The 23,354-nt window shown below is 41.1% G+C and overlaps 1 protein-coding gene across 5 annotated transcripts in view; it reads right to left on the reverse strand.

Annotated features, from left to right (window-relative positions):
• CRIM1 (cysteine rich transmembrane BMP regulator 1) overlaps positions 1-23,354 on the reverse strand; it is a 243,476-nt gene that overhangs the window by 213,127 nt on the left and 6,995 nt on the right. Inside the window, exons 1-3 of one of the 5 annotated variants that reach the window (XM_049870458.1) lie at positions 7,985-8,173; positions 7,751-7,875; positions 7,332-7,426 (exon numbers count right to left, since the gene is read on the reverse strand). The exons of 3 other annotated variants lie outside the window; for them this stretch is intronic. In XM_049870458.1, coding sequence (XP_049726415.1) covers positions 7,332-7,426; positions 7,751-7,794 — 139 coding nt within the window. In that variant the 5' untranslated portion in view covers positions 7,795-7,875; positions 7,985-8,173. Of the gene's footprint in view, positions 1-7,331; positions 7,727-7,750; positions 7,876-7,984; positions 8,174-23,354 lie in introns of those variants that run through there. One more of the 5 variants, XM_049870457.1, reaches the window with a different exon arrangement.

The following is a 23,354-nucleotide window of genomic DNA, read 5'->3' on the forward strand; positions in this document are numbered from 1 at the left end:
GCTTGATACAGTTTTTCCACCCCCTGATTTTTACCTTATCTTTATCTTTATGTCTAAGATGTGTCTCTTGTAGGTAGCATATTGATGGGTTGTGTTTTCTTCCATTCTGCCTCTGTCTCTTGACTGTTGAATTTAATCCATTTACATTAAGTGTAATTATCATTAGGTGTGAATTTACTGCAGTCATTTTGTTGAGCTCTTTTGTGGTGTTGATTTCTTTGCTCCATATACTTTTTTTGTTTACGGATTTTCTTTTAATTTCCTTTGTTGCTGCTGATTTTATGCTTCCTGAGTCTTTATGATTTTCTTCTTTATTTTGGTGAGGTTTTTTAGTTTTCTTTGTGGTTACCCTGAAATTTACTTATGTCTTCCTAAGTTTAAAAAAGTCTGTCATAAAAAAAAAAATTGCTTTAAGTAACATCTTTAAGTGAGATTCCTCTTGTATTTGCCATAAGCAGGAAGTAACATGGCTAATTTCCTCATCTCACCTTGGTGAAACCAAACCCGGTGAACATGGCCTTGATACCCCCCCTGCTCATGGTCATGTAACAACAGGGTTGAACTGAAGGCTCTGACACCTTCTGAGGCAAGACAAACAAGAGCACTTTTGGAAACATCAAAAGAACAGAAACCCCAAGAATATAAACAAGATCTCAGTAACCATTCTATCATTCGGGAAACAATGATTTCTTTGCTAAGGCAAACAATGCCTTCATATATTGCAATACTCCTGAGGCATCAATTAAGACTTTTAAAAGGCGTAATGATCTGTAAGCAGCATTAAGGAATCTTTTCAGGATAATAACTTTGTAAAACCAGCAAACATTTTGTAAGGGATGTTTTTACAAATCAACTTGGGCACTACCGCGAACTTTACCTCAATAATTTATCTGAATTCTTAAAAATAAATCAAGTGGAAGATGGCCAGAAGCAAAAAAAAGTGATCAATTCCAACAACTAATTTCTAACCGATCCTTACCACTAACTTCAGTGCGGCTTTACAAAAATACGTTTACTAAATACCTTGCCTAAAAGCCCAAATCTTTAATTTCTTCTGTGAAGCAAGTTTTTTACTGTTTGATCTTATTTATTTCTATACACTGCATGAGTATCCTGTTATCTGGTCCTAGAAACAGCATCGTTTGCCAGCAATATTCAACAAACGCTGTTCTGTGTGCATGGAGTACACTTTCCTACTGTTATCTAGCTTCATCATAAGCAAAAGTTGGATGTGTATGTCCACATTTCTTAAAACACACGTTAAAATCCACATTGCTACTATATGTTTATGTGAGAAGTGGTGCTATGAATTACAAATGAGAACAAGAGAGACAAACTGTGGCCTATCAGAAAACCTCACACAACAAATAGCCTTATCTAATACACTGAATTTCAAAGGCATTAAGTCCTTGAAATTTATCCTAAAACTCTCCAGAAAGCAGCAAATGTAGACAAGGGGACAATCAAAGCAGGACTCTTGCCTCGGGGTACGCCAGAAAATGAATATTAATATTTTGTAGGGACTATGATTCACAACGCAATGATTTAATTTCTGAACCATGTAAAATACATCACATAAATGAATATAACAAGAACACCCAAACCCACTGCCATCGAGTCAATTCCAACTCATAGTGACCCTGTAGGACAGAGCAGAACTGCCCCATGGGGTTTCCAAGGCTGTAAATCTTCACGGAAGCAGACTGCCACATCTTTCTCCCTCGGAGTAGCCGGTGGGTTTGAACCGCCGACCTTTCGGTTAGCAGAACAGCACTTAAACACTGTGTCACCAAGGCTCCTAACAAAAACATAGATTATGAAAATTAAAGAACATATTTGGAAATATATTTGTACATTTCTCACAAAACTGGGGTTTCCTTTCTGTGGTAACCTAATAGTCACTCAGCTCCAAATCACAGGGAACGCAGTTTGGGGGTCTCAGTAATGGCAATACCATCATGTCATTCACCGTCTAAAAATCTTTGATGGCTCCTCTGGCCTACATGGTCAAGTCCAAACCCCTCACGCTGATAAATGAAACCTGCGCTGATCCAGCAGACCTTCCTGTCACTTCTCACTGATTGGCAGGCACCACTTTCCTTTCCCAGGCTTACTGCAGCCTCAGGGCCTTGGCACTCGTGCTCCCTCTGCCTGGAGTGCAACCCCACCAGATGTGTCACTCCCTCACTCTTTCAGGTCTATGACCAAACTCTTTTCTCCACAAGACTTTCTCTGACCACTCTATTTAAAACCACAACCAAATACCACTGCCACCTTCTCTGCTTTATTTTTCTCTGCAACAGTCTTTGGCATGCTGTCAAAAAAAAAAAAAAAAATACCTGAAACTCTTTAGATTCCAACTCATAGTGACCCTACAGCACAGAGCAGAACTGCCCCATAGGGCTTCCAAGGAGAAGCTGGTGGATTTGAACTGCCGACCTTTTGGTTAGCAGCCAAACTCTTAACGAATGTGCCACCGGGGGTCCCTGGCATGCTGTGCTTTACTCATTTTGTACGCCCATATCAGAAAGCTACAGATCAGAAAGGATTTTTTGTACGTCTTATTTACCCGCTACTGGTATATCTTCTCCACCTGTAACACAGCCTAGCACGTAGTAAACTAAGCACATCAAACCTGCTTCCGTCGAGTCAATTCCAACTCATAGCAACCCTGCAGAAGAGTAGGACTGCCCCATAGGGTTTCCAAAGCTACATCTTTATGGAAAGGTGCTCTGGTGGTGCAGTGGCTAAGCAGCTTGGCTGCTAAACGAAAGGTCGGCAGTTCAAACCCACCTGCCGTTCCACGGGAGAAAGATGTGGCAGTCTGCTTCCATAAAGATCAGAACCAAAACCAAACCCACTGCCATGGAGTTGATTCTGATTCATAACCATCTACAGAGTAGAACTGTCTTTCTCCTGCAAAGCAGCTGGCTGGTTTTGAACCACCCACCCTTCTGTCAGTCGAGCACTTTAACCACTGTGCCACCAGGATCACAGCCTTAGAAACCCTATGGGGCAGTTCTACTCTGTCTTACAGGGTCAGTATGAGTCAGAATCGACTCACAGCAATGAGTAATCTTCACAGAAGCAGACTCCCATTATCCTTCTCCCCTGGAGCAGCGGGTGAGTTCAAACTGTTGGCCTTTTGGTTAGCAGCCAAGCGCTCAACCACTGTGCCACCAGGGCTCCTCAGCACAGAAGGCCCTCCATAAACAGGTACTGAATTATCAATTCCCTAAGCACACTATGCATTCCCAGTTGATGGACTTTTACTGATTCCATTTCCTCTGCATAGGAGCAACCACCTGAAAAACTGCTACCTTACTGTGCCCAGCTTCAATGTCTTCTCTTTGAAGAAGTTCACTTGATGTTCTCCCTCCCAACTCTAGCACACTCGCCCACAGCACTTCACATATCTCAGGGCATTGCAGCTGTTTGTTTACAGCTGAATTCTGAGCTTCTTCGGGGCAGAAACAGTGCCTTCCTTGCCTCTATAACCGCTCTACACCAAGCTGAGTATGTGGCACACGGTGAGCCCTAATACCCACCTGCTGAATGGTGCAGTTGGTGGCTGCTCTGTGTGAGTTAGCATTCTCTATTTATAACTAATTTGCTTCCAAAAAGGAAACTTAAATAAAACCTCTGTGGATCATCTAGTCCTTTTCCACATGCTTCAGCACTATGTATTCCCATATGTAGTTAGGTGGATTTTTCAAGATCACGATTCCGCAATGTTATTCTATTTAAAGTGTCTTTGCCATGTAAGAGGCCACAGGAAAATTGTTCAAATGGTAAAATTCACGATTAGTGTAAATACATCTACATTAACGTCTACCTGAAAAGTTGAAAAGTGTCTATTTTATTCGGTTCCATATACATTTAAAAAGTAGTTTTAGGATGTAAAGAGAATTATCAAATGTAGAAAATTCCAGAAGGATGCTCTGATCAAGTCCATACCCTATCTAACTAACAATTTAAGGACCACCAATTTTCAAAGAATTTGAATATACACAGACATAAAGCTTTAAACTTACATATAAGCCCTTAAAGTGTTCTTTAATAATTCAGTTGTTCTGAATATTCACATTTATGGAAGATCACTAGGTTCTCAGGCAGACCATAAGATGTAAATCTTGAGTAACAAGATACTGAACTGTTCAGCTGCTGCACTACCTGCAACATCCCACTGGGCTTCACCTTTGGCTTTCGCTATCTACCAGGTGGAGGAAGCGGTGCCATATACCCTGGTTTTTAGCCCCAAGAATTAGTCTAATAACCAAGAAACTGCTACTTAGGGCCAGGGCCACTATTCCTAGGGATCTGTATAATATCATATGAGGAAGGTGGAGATTAGCACCCTCAACCAAGACAGGATGCAGCATGACCACAGAGCACAACGCTGGACACAGGAAGACTGAGTTTACTCAGCACAGAGAGCTTCTAGTTACAGAGGAAACACAATCCCTTCAGGTATGGCAGCAGCTAGGATTTATCTTAAAAACAGGTGTTTCAGAAACAGGCTCTGCCTCTCTAGTTTCTTTTCCTCTCACAAGAGCATGGAATGTTATTTTAAACTTCCCCATGAAAAGCTGGCTTACCATCTTGGCAAACCTCACGTGCAGTTTGGCAACAGCCACCTGCATGATCTGCTCATGGTGTCACAAGGGTTTGCATGAGGTGGTTCCAAGCCCTTGCTCTGCATCCTGGTTCTGCAAAAGGCTTTAAAAGGGAGGAAGCTGAGACAACAAGGTTCTATTAGCCTCAAGAGCAGCAGGGCTGGTAGAAACACCATCACCTGAGGCTGAGCCTCAGGTTTTCTGAAAACCTTTTCAAGGGAGGTAACTGAGCAGAGCTGGGTTGATCTTGACAGAAAACAGGAGCAGATAAGTAGCAATCTGCCTTACACTTGAATGTGCCCCTGCCCCTTCATGAATCCCAATGACTCTTCTCTTACAAAGGCTAAGTGTGTTAAAGAGCAGTGGGGTCTCACAAACAGGGCAGTGAAAGTCTCTTTAAGAGGATCTTTTCCACCGTCTAACATTTTTGGTTTCTAGAGAAGTGAGAAATGTCCCTAAACCCTACAGTGGCTAGATATTCCTTTTCTCCGCCATATTTATCTTCATTGACTCTTACAACGTTTTTCATCTGCATTCTGGTCTGGTTCTCCCATTTTCCGTTCAAACTCTTTCCTCCTCACCACAATTGCTCTGGTGGCTCACCTCCCTGGGCCCAGCTCCACCAGAGGCTGTCAGCCATGGGCCTGGCGTAAGGAAGCCTGCCTGTTTACTGGCTGCCAGCCCAGTAACGCTGTGCCTGCCTGGTTCCTATATTGTGGGACTCTGCTGCGCCTACTTGGGGAGGCCACATTGCCCAGTACTTCCTTTCCCTCAGTCCCACCCTAAGGCCATAGGGCACTCCTCCTTCCTCCCCCTATGAAATCCTTCCTGTTTCCCAGGCCAGGTCCATCCAGGACACTCAGCACAAGGGGTCAGAGTGCCACATTCCAGTGGCTTCACACCACCATGGGGAGGGCTGCAGATCCCTGCATAGGGGGTGGGGACAGGGGCAAGGAGGCAGGGAAGGAACAGCAGGGTCTGTGCCCTGTATTCTGGGACCAAGGTTGTGTGTGTGTGGGGGGGGTGTCTACAGGGGCCCTAAGAGCTCCCTCCAGAGTGGGAAAGAGGGAGACCCTTGACCTAAATAGAGGCCACAACTGCAGACACAACGGAAACTTTAAAAATCTTAAGAGAATACAATGAAATTTTATGGGTCTTGGTTCCTTAATCTATAAAATGAGAAGGCTGGCCTAGAGATGTTCTCTGAGGACCATTCCAACTCCATAATTCCCTGATTTCCGGTCTAGCAAAAGTTCTGTGACCTTGGTCATTTTCAGTCTGATGGATTTTTGGATAACAAACGGAACGCGATGTTCACTCAGATGGCAACCAAACTTCTTTAAACTCCCAAAGCAAAACTCCCCTCTTGCAATATTGGATTTCTCTGTATTTCAGATTTAGTGTCTTAAGGAGTCTCTTGGTATCTTTCTGGGTTTTAACTCTGAGGCTGGGCTCAAGCCCATAGGCCCTAACCGTCTCAAGAACATCATGGCTCCTCCTGCTTGCTGGGCCCCAAGGCTTATGAAATGGGCTCCAGGATGCACATCCCAGCAAGTCACCCAATGGAGCCAGAGCATGATGGGACTTGACAATTCTGGCCCTACCCGGGCCCAGGGAGGGCCTCTGGAAGCACCATGACACCGTGCCCAGTGCCTGATCCCGCAAACACAGGATTCCACTCAACTAGAATCCGAAAAGAGGGAGCTGGTGGGGGGAGGAGGAGTTTGTGCCCAAAAGGGTCACTGTACAGAGCAAACAGGTGAACAAGCAGACTTCAGTCTGACCTCAGGACCTCCTACTCTCTTCCAGTCACCTCGACTGTCCTCCCTTAGAGGATGGGGGAGCAGGGGAACCGTGGCCTGACTGGCATCCTAAAGATGAGAGTCAGTCTGCCCACCAGCTGCCTGACTGGGGGTGCTGGAGGAATTAGTGACAGGGACTCCATGAAGAGGGGCCTGCTGAGGGCTGCCATTCATGTGCCAGACAAAGTCAGAAAGAGTATTTCTTAGCCAGATTCCACTTCTATAAAAAATTCCGTGGAGAGAACACCTTGAAGGGTCGAAATCCATCAACTGCACGTCAACAAAATGCCTATCTTTTTCCTCTTTTAGACCAACCTTTGCTTTTAATAAACGCTTATAAGCACGAATGTAACAGCAGAGACTGAGTCTGTAGAAAAGATGATAAAAGCGATGCTACATGTAGTTTCATCTTATCCTAGGCAATTATTTCTATGGAGGAAACAGACTCCCTGACCAATTATCACCCCTGTTCTGTCAAGCCAGGATTCAACACAGAGCATGTCCTTTACTTACTAAGATCAAACCACCACTGTAGAGAACACGCTTTCTATGTGGTGAATCATCCGGAACTCACTTGAATTTGTGAACTTTTTTCCCCTAAGTACACACTGCCGTTCATAACGAAATGACGCGCTGCTCTTCCTGTACGGCCAGCAGGCTGCACTGCTGTCAGGCCTGAAATAAGAGTGCCTGACTTTTGCACAAGAGCAGAGTGTGGAACTATAGCAGAAGCAATCAGATGGCCCATAAAAAGTGCACCCTGTGACAGCTGTCCTTTTATGAAGATCAGGTTTTAAATGGGCCATTTCATTTTTGGTGAGAGAGAAGTGAGAAAGAGGGAAAGCATTTGTATATTCTTCTATTCTTTTTATAAAATGGTGGCTCCTTCAAACCACCTATGAAATAATCTTACCACTCACTCGTTTCCATTGAAATAAATTTATTTTTTTTAAGTGGGGTGCCAGGGGAGAATTTAATGGTTCAAAAAATTCTGGAATACACTGAGGCCTAAAAAAAAAAAAGAAAAAAAAAGTTATTAAAATGACAATGGACAACAGAAATGGCATTTAAAAAGACAGGACGAGCTTTCTGTTTGTGTGTCTATGTTTAAAAAAAAAAAAAAAAAAAACCCAGTGCCATCGAGTCGATTCTGATTCATAGCGACCCTATAGGACAGAGTAGAACTGCCCCATAGAGTTTCCATAAATAGAGTTTAAATAAAGCTATTCTAATTTCTCTACAAAGGAAAAGGCATATTCTTACTACCACTGCAATCCTGTTACATAGTTATTTGAAGCAATAAATATTTTTAGAATAAAAAGAAGCACTTACAAAACACAGTGGTCTTCAGGTTGGCGTGCTTGTAACTTTAGCATATGATCGCTTTTTTAAAACCATCTTTTCCAAATTTCTCCAAGTCTTGGGATCAAAAACAGCTCTCCTGAGGATCACAGTCCCTACCAAGAGAACACAGGATGTACCCTCTTTAGTCCACGTTACATGAAATGTTATCAGCATGAACTTTTAACTGAACTTTCTTAATGTAAAAAAAAAAAAAAGACTTACCTTCTTCTGGTAGCGCTGTGATCTTCATCCGGAGTACATCCCAAACACCTCATCCAAGAGGACTGCAGCGTCCCAGCCCCCACCATTTCATCTGGACCATTTGGAGACCATTTGTTCCTCTTAGAATAGATGAGTATTAACTCTGAGCAGCCCTCAAATTCAATACCCCAACAGCAAGAGAGACATAATCCAGTCATAAGGCCTGCCTGGGGGAAAATAATGAACAAAACCACCTCACAAGCTCCTCCCAGCCCGATGATGTGAAGGAAAATGCATCACCAATTACTTATTAATTTAACTTATTTACTGAGCAACTGCTGTTTATGGCCCCATGCTAGACACTGACGGGACTACAAAGAAGCAAGTACTGAGGGCTATTTAATTAAAGATCACCTTTCTATCCATCTCCCACCTCAAAAGCAAATATACGTTAGAATGCAGGGTGAACTACAATGAAAGGGCAAAGTTCCATTAATATGCCCATGGAATATGACAGTTTGAAATGTTCCAATAACAATGCTTACTGGAAATAAATCACCTGATTAAGGTGTTTCACCCTTCCAAAATTACCTTGGAAGTCAGTAGATATTCATCAAAACACTCTTGACAGACTGGGTGTATTATTTCTGATTAACAAATGATAGGGAGCATAGTTAGTAACATAGAATCTGAACATTCTCCTTTTCACCCTCATCCAGGGAGTAAATGTCTTCATGCCTACTATGCCCTATTCCAACTAAATATTACTTTTGTTTTATGATAAGAGATGAAGAAATCATTTCGCCACCTTTTAAATACACACTTATTCAACAAAACATTTAATGAGCACCTATTATGTGTAAGCCATAGTATCTGCTGATGAGTTACAAAAGGCACGCGGACAGCTAACATTTACTGCGTGATTACCATGTACAAGTCACTATTCAAGTTCTTTACACTAAAAAGTTAACTTAATTGTTCCTTCTAATGACCCAATAGAGGTATTATTATTATGCCCATTTTACAGATGAACACGGAGGCACAGAGGTCAAGTATCTTAACCAGGGTCACACACCAACCAAGCAAGTGGCTAGGCTGGACGGTCCCCTTCAGAGTCTGAACTCCCCTAGCACACAATACCGCCTTTCTTTAATAAAACGTGGCTTCTCCTTAAGGAATTTATAATCTAAATTTTTCCTGAGGAAATTATTTCCTTTGGGCAGATTTTCTTGAGATTGCATCCCTAACATTCTGCGGCAAATGGAAGTATGTGTGGCACCCATACAGGCAGATGAAATGTCCCAAGACTAAGGTGATTCACATTCTGGGGAGCAACGAACAAGGCTGAGGCAGTAAGGCCAGTACTGAGAATTGAGAATGAGACCACTGCCACAGATACAGGCAGGTAAGTGCCCAGCGACGAGGGGAGCCATGGTCAGGGTTGGCAGGGCAGTGTTCCCAAGCTCCTGACAGTAGAGAGCACCTGTGTACAGGACTGGGAAATGGATGAGTGCAGCAGCTGGCTGGCTGGAGTCTCCCTGAGCCCTCAGGGGTATTCAAAGAAAAGGGATTCAGAACCTGGACGGGGGAAATCAGCTGCCAACCTGTAAAGAGATGGGAGGCAGGGCTCGGGAGCTGCTGCTCTGCCTTCTTGTGTGCACTGGAGATAACGATGCACAGATATACTGAGCCACAAACTCCCAAATCCACAAATGCTGTAGGCTTTTAGTATCTGCACAATTGCCTTCTCCCAAGAAGTTTGGGGTTTGTTATTTTTTTAAAAAAGAAAGAAAAGTACTCTCATAGCAGGTCAGGTAGTTATTTGAATTCAAATTCAGAAAGAAAGGAAACAAAATTACTGTGGCCGGTATACTTGAGGAGATTCTGGTGATGCCCACTAAACGAGATCCAGACACTAAGCATCCCCCCTTGGAAGCACCAACAAGGAAAGGTAAAAGTGTGAAGCAGCTGTAAACAAACCCATCCAGTGTTTACCCCGGCAAGAGCCTTGGCGTCTACGACCTCCCTCAAACTGTATTTATGCCTTCTCTCACAGTCTCACATCCCAACAGCCAGAAATAAACCTAGGGCTCTCAAAAGCAAAACTTTCCTCCCCCTCTTCATCCGCATTGGCCGATCTCCACCACTCTGTAAGCAAGGAAACGCTGCCCACAATGGTGTACCAACACTCACCTACTGTTCAAACACTCGCCTGAACACGCAGCGTACACTCTTCCCAGGGGCTCCAACGTCTACCTGACACCAAGGAAGATGCGAATCGGTTTCATTAAAAACTGGTGTAAACATTCATAATCGCACTATTAAAAAGCTTTTGGAAAAAAAACATAACCAGTTTTGGTTGATAATAAATATCAACTGATTAAAGATTAATTGTATAGTATTAGAGACACTCTATTGATTCACATTTTGAAATAAAGTTTTACTAACTGGTCACAAAAACAGGAGATACAGGCCACATGTTGAGTCCCAGGCCCCCGGGCTCCCTCTGCAGACTCTTTCCTCAGGGGTAGTCAGCTTTCCCACACCTCGTTTTCATCCTGGAAACACAATTTCAGCATATATGTGGTGGGGGGGGGGGGAGGTGGGAGCATTTGCTTATTGCTGTTGAAAATAAATTATCTAATAAACTTTGTACTTTAAAACTTTACACACCAGTGTTGAGTTCAGTTAGGATGATCCCATATTATGCATAACTAAAATTCCACAAATATCTGTTAAGCTGTCCCCTTTGATGCGATTTAACCTACAAACTACATTTTCAGTACAGAGCACGTACCTTCATTTTCTGTCAATATGCTGTGCAATAAAGAATTTCTTAAATTTCAGTTGTGCACATGTATCACTTTGCTATACGCTATGGCTTAAAGAAGTCTAAATGAGCACTTTCTCCAAACAATAATCAGTCAAGTAAATGTGTCATGTTTTCTGGACTAGATATTTGATTGGTATGTATCATAAATGAATTAGAAATTTTCAAATATTTGCAATTCAGAAATATCAAATTCCTACTAAAACAGTGATCATCATTTTTATCTTCCTTTTGATAATCCAGAAAGCACTTAAGATTTATATAAAATATATCTGAGGCCTGGTGCTTTGATTTTACGTACTGTTTGTACAACTGGTTTTAAGTGAAATAATTTGCTTTTTAAAAAATAAAGATTACAGAAGTAAATCTGAAATATTATAAAAAGAAATATTATAGCAGATGGTAATTATACCTTTTGAGTATGAAACCAGTACCTTATTAATTATATCAGTCAATAATTAATACATGTACTTTTTGGCAAGGGAAAAAAAAAACTTTTCCTGATAAAATTTTAATGAAGTTCATTTTATATGCGCCTTGCTGAATAAAGTCTAGATCTGAGGTTTTAATTTATAAAATGGTGGCACTGGTGACTGTTTTAAATTCTCAGACAAAATCCTTGGTAACAAGAGCATATGGCACATGCAAGCAAATCAAAAAAGCTGCAGATTCATCTTGAATTTAATATCTAGTCCCTATTTACCCAAACCAAAACCAAACCCAGTGCCGTCGAGTTGACTCTGACTCATAGCAACCCTATAGCACAGACTAGAACTGCCCCATAGAGTTTCCAAGGAGCGCTTGGTAGATCTGAACTGCCAACCTTTTGGTTAAGCAGTCGTAGCACTTAACCACTACGCCACCAGGGTTTCCAGTCCCTACTTAGGATTTAGTTAATTATATCCATTTTTCATACTAAATAAAATATTTGCATTACTAAAAAAGCAACAGAATTTAAACACCTCTACTCATTGGCTGGCTATTTGCACAAAGCCTACAAATCATTACTTCACCATTACACAGCTTTAAATGTCTCTTTACAGGCAACACAGGGCTGCTGGTGCCAAAGACGTAAGACGAAACCACCAAGAGCCACAGGGAGACCTGGACACAAATGACCACTTACACAGGTCAGCAGACCAGTTCCAGGGTCAGGTCCTACTTAGTGGAGGTAACACAATCAGAGTCATCACCTTGGAGAGCTGAGGCACCCAACGAAAATAAATTCTATTAAGACTACAACAAACTTCCTCCTCAACTTCACCTGGAATAACTTTCTTCTTTCTCTCTTGCCTTTTATAGACAGAGATATTTAAAAAAAGCAAAACAAGACTAGTTCTTATGTTTGGAACAAGGGAGTTTTGTTTCTTTTCTTTACTTCTCAAACTGTCTAGTAAAGCTATGCTGCCTTCATGATAATTTTCTTCAAAAGAAGAAAGTGGGCCCAATCAATATTTGGCCCTAGCACATATAACTGTTATAGGAAATAAGACAGTCAAGAAACTGGAGAGAAGGACTTTAGCTAACACCTTTCCGAGTGAACTCTTTTTATAGGACCAGGCCCTTAGCTAACACCTTTCCGAGTGAACTCTTTTTATAGGACCAGGCCCGTTCTCACATGCAAATAAGTTCCAAGCGAATTTGAGTATGAAAAGTTCTAAGGAGTTTCTGTCTCGGTCCTTTCTTGGTGGTCCACCTTCCCTGACACATAACATGGAAGACACAAGCAACTACAAACCTGATGAATACCTTACTGACAGGAATAAGATGCCCACAGCTTTATGTAAGCTGCTTTGGAGACAATCTATACGAATTTATTTATATAAATTAATTAACGATGGCCAGAGACAGATACATGCATATGTAAATTTTGCTACTGGAATCAACATTACCCAACAGGGCCAATAAGAAGAAAACACTGCTAGTATCGCAGAAGAATGAACAGAAAGAGACCATTAGGACAAGAACATGATCCTCTGGGGAAGTTTTCTTACACGTGTGCGTGTTGTATATATGAATGCATGCATAAATTATGTGATGGGTACACAGTTGTCCAGCGTAACGAAACATTTTTCTACTGTAATGAAAAACAGGCAGAAAGAAAATGTCCATGTTTCCATTAACTCTAAATCACCTGCAGACTCAGGGACGCCTTCCCAGTGCCATTCCATCAGTCTACCGGCTCCTCTGCAAGGCTGTCTTTCCCTAGGTCGCTGACCACTTTATTTCTACACTTCTGCATATATATCACTGCTATATGCTATGGCTTAAAGAAGTCTAAACGAGCGCTCTCTCCAAATAACAATCAGAAAGCCCCATCTGCTTGCTTTTTCTACCATAAACATGACTTTTTCCTCCTTGAAGGGTGGTCTCCAAATCCAGCTGTAGGCATGATGGGCCAGTCAAAGGCAGGGTCAAAACACCAATTTCCCCCAAATAGTTCTGAGAGGTTCTCTTCGGGACTCAGGGCAAGCCAGCTATCTGTATAATTGAAAATGGTACTTGCTGGTTACACTTTACACACACTTCAGCGAGTTCTCTCCTTCCAGGAAGTATATTTTGCAGTTACAAAGACTATTTACCTTGGCTTACAACCTGATGGGGCCACTCCCTCCTCCAAGTATAATTTCCCAGTCCTCTGCCTCCATTCATTTATTTTAATAAAGTCTGAAGGAAAATGTGCTACTCCGGCAGCAAGAACAGCTCGAAGTGTTCTCCCAACCACTTAAAACTGAGGATTCACAGGTTTTGAAATACACACACCCCTGATTTAGACAGTAAGTCACTGCAGTCAAGTTGATTCCAACTCATAGTGGCCCTATAGGACAGGGCAGAACTGCCCCCACAGAGTTTTCAAGAAGTGCCTGGTGGATCTGAACTGCTGATCTTTTGATTAGCAGCCATATCTCTTAACCACTACGCCACCAGGGTTTCCGATTTAGACAGTATTTGCTATCAAGTCAAATACTCCTTCTGCTGATTAAGTTCAGAGAAGGCAGTGCTGAACAGAAAATTCACTTGCTCTGAGGTCAGGGAGCTGATTTTGAAACTTTCAACAGTAATGAAACCACATAAAAGTTAAATATATTTTAAAAGGGTTATAAGGAAAATTATCAGTGGATCCTCAAAAAATTACCTTGTTTAGAATCTTCACTTTTCATTGCCGATTAAGTATTATGGACAACCAGAACTCTAGAGTTACAACATTACTTAGCCATCAGTTCCAGCTTCTTCTCCTCACCGTTCCCAAAACTTTTATAACAAGTGGTAATCAACAAAAGGCTCTCATTTGAGCTACTGGGAAAGCCACCACTGATGACACTCATATTTTCAGTGGCTACCACCAGGTATGAGACAAACATCTTAAACATGGGAAAGCTGAAGGGACATGCTGTAGCACAGACACCAGAAACCTGCCCTAAGAACATGGGCTCTCTGGGTACATTCCCTGAAGTGATAAAAGGCTACAGGCATCGTGAGCTTACATACAGGATAATCTTGTACACGAGACTATGATTCTGTATACTTATCTTGGTAAAACCTTTCTTCTTCAGCAGTTGAAAAGCCTGGTGCTAAATATATCACCCGAAGATCGCCATTCTGTGTTGCATCCTTAAGTGTCTAATATCTTATTATGTCTTAATTTGTAAACTAAGACTTTTAGAAAAAAAATAAAGAGCTCATGACTAATGCCAGAGGAAAAACAACTACACTACTAAATAACAAGTTAGGGATCTAGCCACTCGTCATCAAAATTCCTTAGTCCTTGAAGTCACAGACTTTGGAGTGAATCCAAGTGGGATTTTGCTTTCCTAAATTCCTTATATTGCATTCCTATGGACTTCCTGTTCAGACCATTGTGAGGTATTTTTATTATTCACAGCCACACACTTCCACCCTCATGTTGTTGGCTTAGGACTTCCTTCCCCAAAGAAGCTGCACAGTTAAATTCCTCAGGACATGTGGAGATCACCTGATGCCATAAAGACCATGTTTTGTCATTCCCTGTCCATAGCACTCACAGACTGGCTATCTGATAAATGTTTGTTAAACTCCTTCCTGGAGAGTCACAACATACACATTTGAGGCACAATCCTGGATGTTGCTCAGAATACAGAAGTCTTCTTTATTATCATCAAATACTCAGACTGTCATCTGAAGTGTGTCTATAAAATAATTCATAATCATTTATCAGTTACTATTTACAAGCAGCTGATCACCATAGTATCTCAACTGTTCTGTGCAACAAATCCCTGGTGGCAAGGAGGAGGTTACTGAGCAGCCACCCACGAGGAGGGTTCTTACAAGCTGATGAAGAGCTGGTGAAAGATGACACCTTTATGAACAAATGGCAAAAAGAACAGTCCTCCAAAATAAAAATTACCTTTAAATATTTGCCAAAATAAATACAGCTGAAACTAACCCACCATCAAAAAATTATCAAAAAAAAAAAAAGTTCTAAGAATGATTCAGTTAACCAGCCTGAGCTTCCTTCTGCAATGATTCAACTGACTTCTCACTGGGGTTCTCTCAACAGGTAGTGCCATTTGTCTCAGTTTGCCACAATACCGTTTCGATGGAAAAGTTTCTGCATGACATCTGGGATGACCTTGAGTCTAGATTTAGTCAACAAATGTTCACTGAGTTCTTCCTGTGTGCCAAACGCTTGGATAACACACAATCCTGGCACTCAAGTGGGTAACAATGAGGCAGGGAGACGGAAATGTGAACTCTGACACGGTGCAAAAGTGCAGTAACAAGGAAAAGAGAGAGTGCTATTTATGGGACCTGGGGGCTAGGGGAGATGGCATACTTTTTCCTGAGCAGGGCAGGAAGGCTTCACAAAGGCAGCAGCAGAGGGAGGTAGGGTTTGAAGGATGAGACCACATTTTGAAGGCTGTAAAGACAACACTGGGGAATCTAAAAGCCAACAACACAACCAATTTTCAGTTATAGGTCTTGCCTCCAAACTTTTGGTTGTACTAGATATTAGGACGTATGCGTTAAAATGACTCAGAAAACGGTCACCCTCTTCACTAATTTTCTGAGTTCTCAAAGGGTCTTTGTCCAAGACAAACTTGAAATAAAGTTGGAAAACCCAAAACTTCAGGAGCAAGATAGCCAGGTCTAGAATTTAGAAGTCTAATTTTCACTTACCTACAGGCTTTTAGTAATAACATGCAAATTACTAAAGCCCTATGGGAAGTTAAATGCTTATAATACTAAGATTATAAAAAGAAGAGCTGGAATAATTACACATATGAAATACTTCCCTTCTAAAGAAAAAAAGCTCAGTGTTCCTTAACTAGTAGTCATCCTTTACATTTTTATTTTTTTTTTAGCTCCTAATGCCTTCTGCTTTTCCACTCTCTCAAGAAATATTATCACCCAAACATTCTTTACTCAGGGACATATGCTTATATATTCACACACAGTTTAAAAAATATAATACATGGACTATTTTCAGTGCCAAATGTAGCTGTAATTATATATATATCTTTGGACATGTTTTATGTTATTAAAGCATGTAAATACTTTATCTCCCTCAAGTTTTTCAGTCCTCTGTTGGCAGAGAATCTTTCCCTTTTCTCTCTCCAAAGGATCTAATACAATTTCCTGCATAGATAGTGAACTGGTTGCTGAGGGCCCACCTTTTCCCAGCATAGTCTTTGAAAATAATTTCAATTCCTTCCAACAAAAAACGCCTCTGGCTTCTTTTATTTTGCTTATTTCCCTACAGAGGTCTTTCACTTCTCACCCTAAACTTCTGTTTTTCTTTTTTGCTATTGAATCCAAAATTCCCATGTATGGTCAAAAAGCTATGTTTAATGATAACCTACTACAAATCATTCTTTATTACCTTGGAGATTATAAGACTTTTGTCCCAATCACCAAGAAATGAAATAAGTTAATTTTCCTGGGCTTCCACTTGCCCACTTATTGACAGCACAGTTAACCAGGTCATTTAAAAGCCAAAGCACTTTAATTACATTTTTCTCCCAAATGAATAAAACAATGCACAATCTTTATTTATGAAGAAGTCATTTTCCATTTCCTGATCTACAGAGTAGATACTACAGTTACTGATTCAGGCTGGGAGTTGTTTTCAGCACACCTGTAATACAACGCAAGGTATTGTTTGTCTATGTTGTGCCGTCAGTAACTGAAAAACACGCACGCAAATGCACACATGCACGTACTCACATCCAAATGCACAAAGTTCACTACATCTTGAAAGAAGAAATTATCTCAACTTCCTGTCTCTCAAAGACACTTCTGCAACTGTACCCATTCAGGGGCCCAGCTGCCGATGCTGCAGTCCTGGGCACATCCTTTTTAGCTCAGCACGTCTACCCCAGCCTTGTAAAGATCCTTGTGTCACTTCCTAACCCAGAGGATCACACTCTAGTGTCAGAGAAATGTGAAGCCCTAGCAAACACTCTCCCTCTAATCATGTCTAAAATACTCCTCTTTCACCACCCTAACAGGGTATCATTATTGGAGGGGCTCCTCACGGGGGATTTGACGCTTGGCACTCGCTTCTGTTAACAGTTGGATTACCAATAGATGGAGAAGCGCGTGCGACCATGCCGGAAGAATGTGGAGGCAAAAGCAAAGAAAGCATGCCTTTCCAATGGCTTCCAGGGCCCTTGATACGCAGCCTGCTCTGGGTCATGGCAGGGATTCACCAGACAAGGAGGGCCAAAAGCACAGTGCACATATGTGGGCCAAGAGAGGTATCCAATCCATCCCCTAGCCCTGTCTCTGATGGTAGCAAATACACACTGAACACTCTGGCTGCTTCCACAGGGAGAAGTACTGTACCCAGGCATTCAGACTCTTATTACTGCTCCCAAAGCTTAAAGTTCTTATGCTAATATGCGCCAAACAAGCAGGAAGAAAACCAAATAAAGACCTGTTTATGAACCAAAGAAGAGTAAAGGAGTACCTATCTTATGCAAAAGCTCAGGTTAGGAAATTAATACCACCCATCCCTCAATGGCTATTTCAGTCAGCCACCACTATTAGCTCTCCAGAAATCGAGCCTGGAAGAGGGATGATAAGATCAGGAATAGGATTTAACTCTTGATATCATCTTTAAAAAAAAGGAAAGGCAGGGCAAGCCACAGTACTCCACTAAAAATGTTTTCTTCTAACAGTATAAAATGCTTACCCAGTTCTTAGCAAACTTATAGCAGTTTTATATATTTCAGCAAAAAAAAGATCTTAGGGCAAACAGCAAAATATTACAGAAAACTAAAAATTCAATTAGTTCATATTGCTGGGGATTGGTGGCTTAGGTAATTGAATTGAAGGTGAGAACGATGGAAGAGGTCTACATAATAATTAGTTGCTGAGCTTCTCATGTCACATACTCCCAAATGGAGTATTTAGCATTCAGCAGACTTATTAATGAATAAATGCCGGAATGGAATTAACTAGCACCTCATTCTGGAAGGCTGCTCTTGGCAAAAATGTAATATCCACAAGGCGAAGCAAGTTTATAGCTGGTATACGCCGGAGGCTGTGCTGAGAGTCACTTTCTTTAGTATAATATGTATTACATGAAGCTTCACAGCCACAGAGCCATGCCATCCAACCTTGCTCAGTGCCTGCCACTGGACAACACGCAAAGGAAAGGTGATGTTTCTAGACACTAAGAGACAACTTTCTGAATTTCATAGCTGGCCTGTGCTTGAAATATGGTGAGTGAGGATTTGCTGTCACACATACACACACGGTTTCCTGGTACCATGCTCAGAGACACGCGGGGGTGAGGGGGCTGGTGAAGTCTGCAGCATGTCCCTCTGCAGCATGTCATTTCACTCTCCCAATATGAGACACTTAAGCGCCATGTTCAGCCAGCAGTACCCCCTTTCACACATTATTACTGTTATGTCTCTTTAAATTCAGTACGCGCCTTAAGAAAACTGCTTGCCCCGTGTCTGGTGGGAAACTCCCTGGCAAGTGAAAACAGCAGCAAAGGTAAAGGAATGCTAAGAATTTGGCTGCTGCCTGCAGTATTTGGAAGAATAGCAGTTACTCAACTCTCTCCTAGTGTCAGAGGCAAAAAATGAGCATGTGAATTGGGGCAAGTTTTGGCCTGTCTTTGCTCAAGCTTCTCTGTTTGCAGTACTGTATTTGTCACCTACCTACTTCACAGCTGTAATAATTAATGCAGTGAATAAGAAAATGGAGAAAGAGTAAAGGCAGCAGGCCAGGACAGACATAAAAAAGACACATAGGTGTACCTTGAACCCCATCTAACCAGAACCCAGCGCTGTCAAAGAATCCCACCTAGGCCACAGTTAATAGGGCTTAAAGCTCACAGGCATTTAAAGGCATCACCAAGTTCCTCATGACTATGTTTTGTGTCTCTTCCACCTCACAGTAAATAAACAAACATAACTATGGAAAACGTTTGATCTTTTCTGCTAAGCCCTTCTGTCTACAGCACTTGGCGAAGAGTCATGTAGATACTACCACTTTTTCCTTCCCTGGCTTTACAAACACAAGGTAATATTTGACTCTTGCCCAGCACTTCTAGGTCATAAAAACATAGATCTTATGACCAGAAGGGCCTTAAGATATCATCTGATTCAGTTGCGCTGCCTACAGGTAAGTAACTATTTAATTCCCTTTGGACAGATTAAGGTGGGTGAAGCCAAGAGAAGCTGAGGGAGTTTTATCTAAGTCACTGAAATACTAAGGGATAAAGGTGGATTTGGAAGTCACAGGTATTTTTTCATCTTTATCATGCCATTCTCCTATACAAGAAATTTGTGATATTTATCTTTTTGAGCAGCCTTACATTTTTTCTGAAACAAGCTATTTTGATCAAAATATGAAACTTTATTTGGCCTTTCATTTTTATGTCACAGATAATTGTAATAAAATTTTCCTAAAAGTTGCCTGAAATGTAAGAACTCAGTGGTTCTGGAAAACACAGAGCATACCCATTTTTTTCCTCAAACCATTTAAAAACTCTTTCACTTTGCCTTTCAGAGATAAAATTGTCTAAAAACATCCCCTTTTCCTCACTCAGAATGTAAATACCCATACCTTTAAAAAAGCAAATTCCAACTATGGAAAGTGAGTAAAGCAACGTGAAAGTTTTCAAGTTCTACATTTGACAAGATAATGGAACGTTCTGCCTCTGCAGATTATAAACACACATGCTGATGGGATGGAGCTCATACATCCTTTAAGAAAGATTCCTCACACATTATAAGGATTTAATTATAATTCTTAGTAAAGTCTAGTTCACATTAAACTTCCTCAAGGTAGGCTGGTCTTATTTTGGCAGATTGTTCAGTCTTTAAAAAGGAATCATTACGCTCCAATATTGAGATGCCTTGTGTTTTATCACAGCTGTGAAACGTTTTGCTTGTGGCCTTTGTATAAAAAGCTAAATAAGTTACCTCTTCTAGAATGAGACTCTACCGGCTCAGGTTTCATTAGTCCCTGCCAGAAATTCCTTTCTGTTTTGAATCTGAGATGTTTGTTTATGGTTTTTGTTTTGAAACACTAAATAAGACAGTCTGTAGTTACAGCCTTTATCCTTTTTTTCCTTTTCTTGCCATAGCCAGAGTAGCTGGCTGCTAAGAACTTACCTAAAATTTCAAGAGTAAATTCTTCATTCTCAAGAACTTAAAAAGTTTAAAATGACAACATCCTAAAATATAATTTAATACTTAATGTCTTTCTTATATGTTCATAAGACAAATGTTCCCAGGATATTTCAAATTAGGTTGTTATATTTTTTAAAAGAAACCCTCAAATTATTTTTGAAGTTTTTTTTTTCACTTTGCTTGTAGGTTACAAGTTTGAGTCCCAGCATTCTTGATAGAAGACAGAGGCACTACAGTGATAGGTACTAAAAGAGTTTCTGGAAAGAAATTCAATTTCTGCTGTGTGGCAATGAGATTTGGTTCTCAAGTTATAAACTACTGAGGCCAAAGACTGTGTAATCAAATCCTTTCTCCTTGTTCCACAACAGCCAACAGAAACCATTTGCCTTGTGAGTCCTCAATCAGTATTTGAGGACAAAAATGATACCTATTTCCAGGGATGAAGGAAAAGACACAGCTAAGAACATGCTGTTTTGCTCTCCTAAGGTGAGACCACACCTACAATAGGAACTACAGAGATAAGAACATGAAATATTTTAATTCTAGATATTGTACCTTACTAGCCCTTGCACTGTAACACAAAGATTCTCCGGAGTAACCACAATGAAAATCCTCCATAAACCCACAGTAAGAATTCACATGAAGGACAGGTGGAACACATGAGATTAAGAAAAGCCAATGCGCAGAGGAATCCCAGTCCTCACACACTCTCCCGCTCACTGGCTTGGGAATCCAAGCCCACCAGATCCTTGAACCTCTCCAGGCCTGCTACTGCTTCATCCTGCAGCCCCCGTGATCCAACCTTGCCTTGGGGGCACACTGGTGTCTTCAACGTCTCAGGTGATGTCCAGACACCCACAAAAAACTCTAACAATAAAATGACATTTAATTTGCTTTCATGAAACCACATGCCACCAGTATTAAAATATGTCACCTCTTAAAAAATATTAATTTGAAATTGCTCTCTGGTAGTGAGGATTCAAGCCACAAAAATCAAGCAAATGTTCACATTTTGCTGAAACTCCAAAGGGGCTGGCAATTACAGTTGCCCCAGATCAAATCAACAAGTGCTTTCTCGGTCCAGAGTCCCTGGCCTTGCAGCCCCTCATTCTCAGTATTTCACAGTCCTTTGCACTCTCATATACATCTGGAACCCAAATTTTCAGAGTCCCCTATTAGTTGAGCTAAGCATACAGGAAGTGTGAGTATGTACACAAAATAGGTTTCCAAAACATACAAATAAAGATAATGAAGAAAAAAATGAGAAACCGAGGACACTAGGAGAGAAATTAGAATATTATCTTTCTTAAAATTTCTTTGGTACCAGGAACTGTACTAAGCATTACACACACAAACACACAAATACACAATCTATATCTATATATAATATTTACTTTATAGAAAGCTATTAATAGTCCAATTTCACAGATGAGAAACTGAGGCCCCCAAAAAACTAAGCAAGCTGATCTTACAGTTAAAAAATGACTGAGCTGAAATTTGAATGTAGGTTCGTCTAGGCCCAAGGCCTATTTTCTTTCTTCTAAAATGTCTTGTACAAGAGGAGTAGGAAGGAGAAGGGAGGAGAGAAGACCCTCAGGTCTTGCCTATTGCTGCTCCCTCCAGTAAACCCTTCCTGGCAGTCAAAGTTCTAGTTACTAGGCCTCTTGGGTGCTCCTGAGATGCCCAGCACTTCCCTATCTCAGGGCTTAACAGCTTTAAGTAACTCTCTTGGGCTAGAATGGATCCTCTCAGGTTTCACTGTCTACCCTTAAGCTGTGGGCTCTGTGAAAGCAGGGACCTTATTTATTTTGGTTCAAAAATAATTATTATAATAAAAAAATATTATAATAATTATTTTTGAATAGCAGCTAACATTTGTCAGGTCTGTGTATATGCCACACTCTGTACACGCTTTACACATACTTGCTTTTCACAAAAGTGTGGTCCAAGGACCAGTAGCACTGGAGATCACCTGAGAGATGGTTAGAAATACAGAATCTCAGGGTGATCCAGACCTACTGAATCAGCACCTGCGCTTTAACAAGATCCCAAGGTGATTCGCACATAGATTAAAATTCCAGAAGCCCAGTTTTATCTCATGTATCCCTCACAGCAAACCTAAGAGGTACCTATTACCAGGCCCACAGCAGATGCTCAATAAATATTTGTAGATGAAAGGACGGTAGGGAAATGGGTAGGGCTAAAAGGAGGGTAGAGTAAGAGATTGGTTGAAGCTCTGACTTTGGTTTTGCCTAGTTTATACCAACTGCCTATGGGAAGCAAGCTGCCATACAAGCTGTTTCCTTAGCTCAAGCCAGCCAGGACTGAGCCCAGGTCAAATTCAGCAGTGACCACCAGTGTGAACACTCCAGGAGCTAGGAGCAAAATCTTCTTTCAAAACTATAAGGTGAAGGCAAACATGTATCATCCCCAAATGAAATACTACCCCACAGACACATAGGTAAATTTAGAATTCCTATAACAATGTGAAAAAAAAAAGTTGCAGATTCTTCCCTACATATTTTACCCAAAATATGTAAATTCTGTAGTAATTAGACGAGGTTTAACAAAGGGGCACTAGGAGAGGCACTGACTAGCTTCAGAGGCCTTACATAAATTTTTTTAACTCTAAGGCATTTGTGGTGCTGGGGTGGGAAGGGAAGGGTTTGTACTCTAACAATTCACTCCCTTTCTAGGAGCCCAAGCTCCTTAATTACTGACGATCAATTACTCAGGGTGATAAAGATTAAGCAGAACAAGAGAATACTCCTGTCACTTACACTGGTTAGTAGCTTTGTTGTTATTAAACATTTACCACCTGCCAGTCACTCTTCTGCGTGCTTTCCAGGGATCCATTAAGTCCTTATAGCAACCCTACTATTAACTCCACTATACAGATGAGAAAACTGGGACTCACAGAAGCAGAGTG

Source organism: Elephas maximus, chromosome 26 (assembly GCF_024166365.1).
Source record: "Elephas maximus indicus isolate mEleMax1 chromosome 26, mEleMax1 primary haplotype, whole genome shotgun sequence".
Classification (NCBI taxonomy): domain Eukaryota; kingdom Metazoa; phylum Chordata; class Mammalia; order Proboscidea; family Elephantidae; genus Elephas; species Elephas maximus.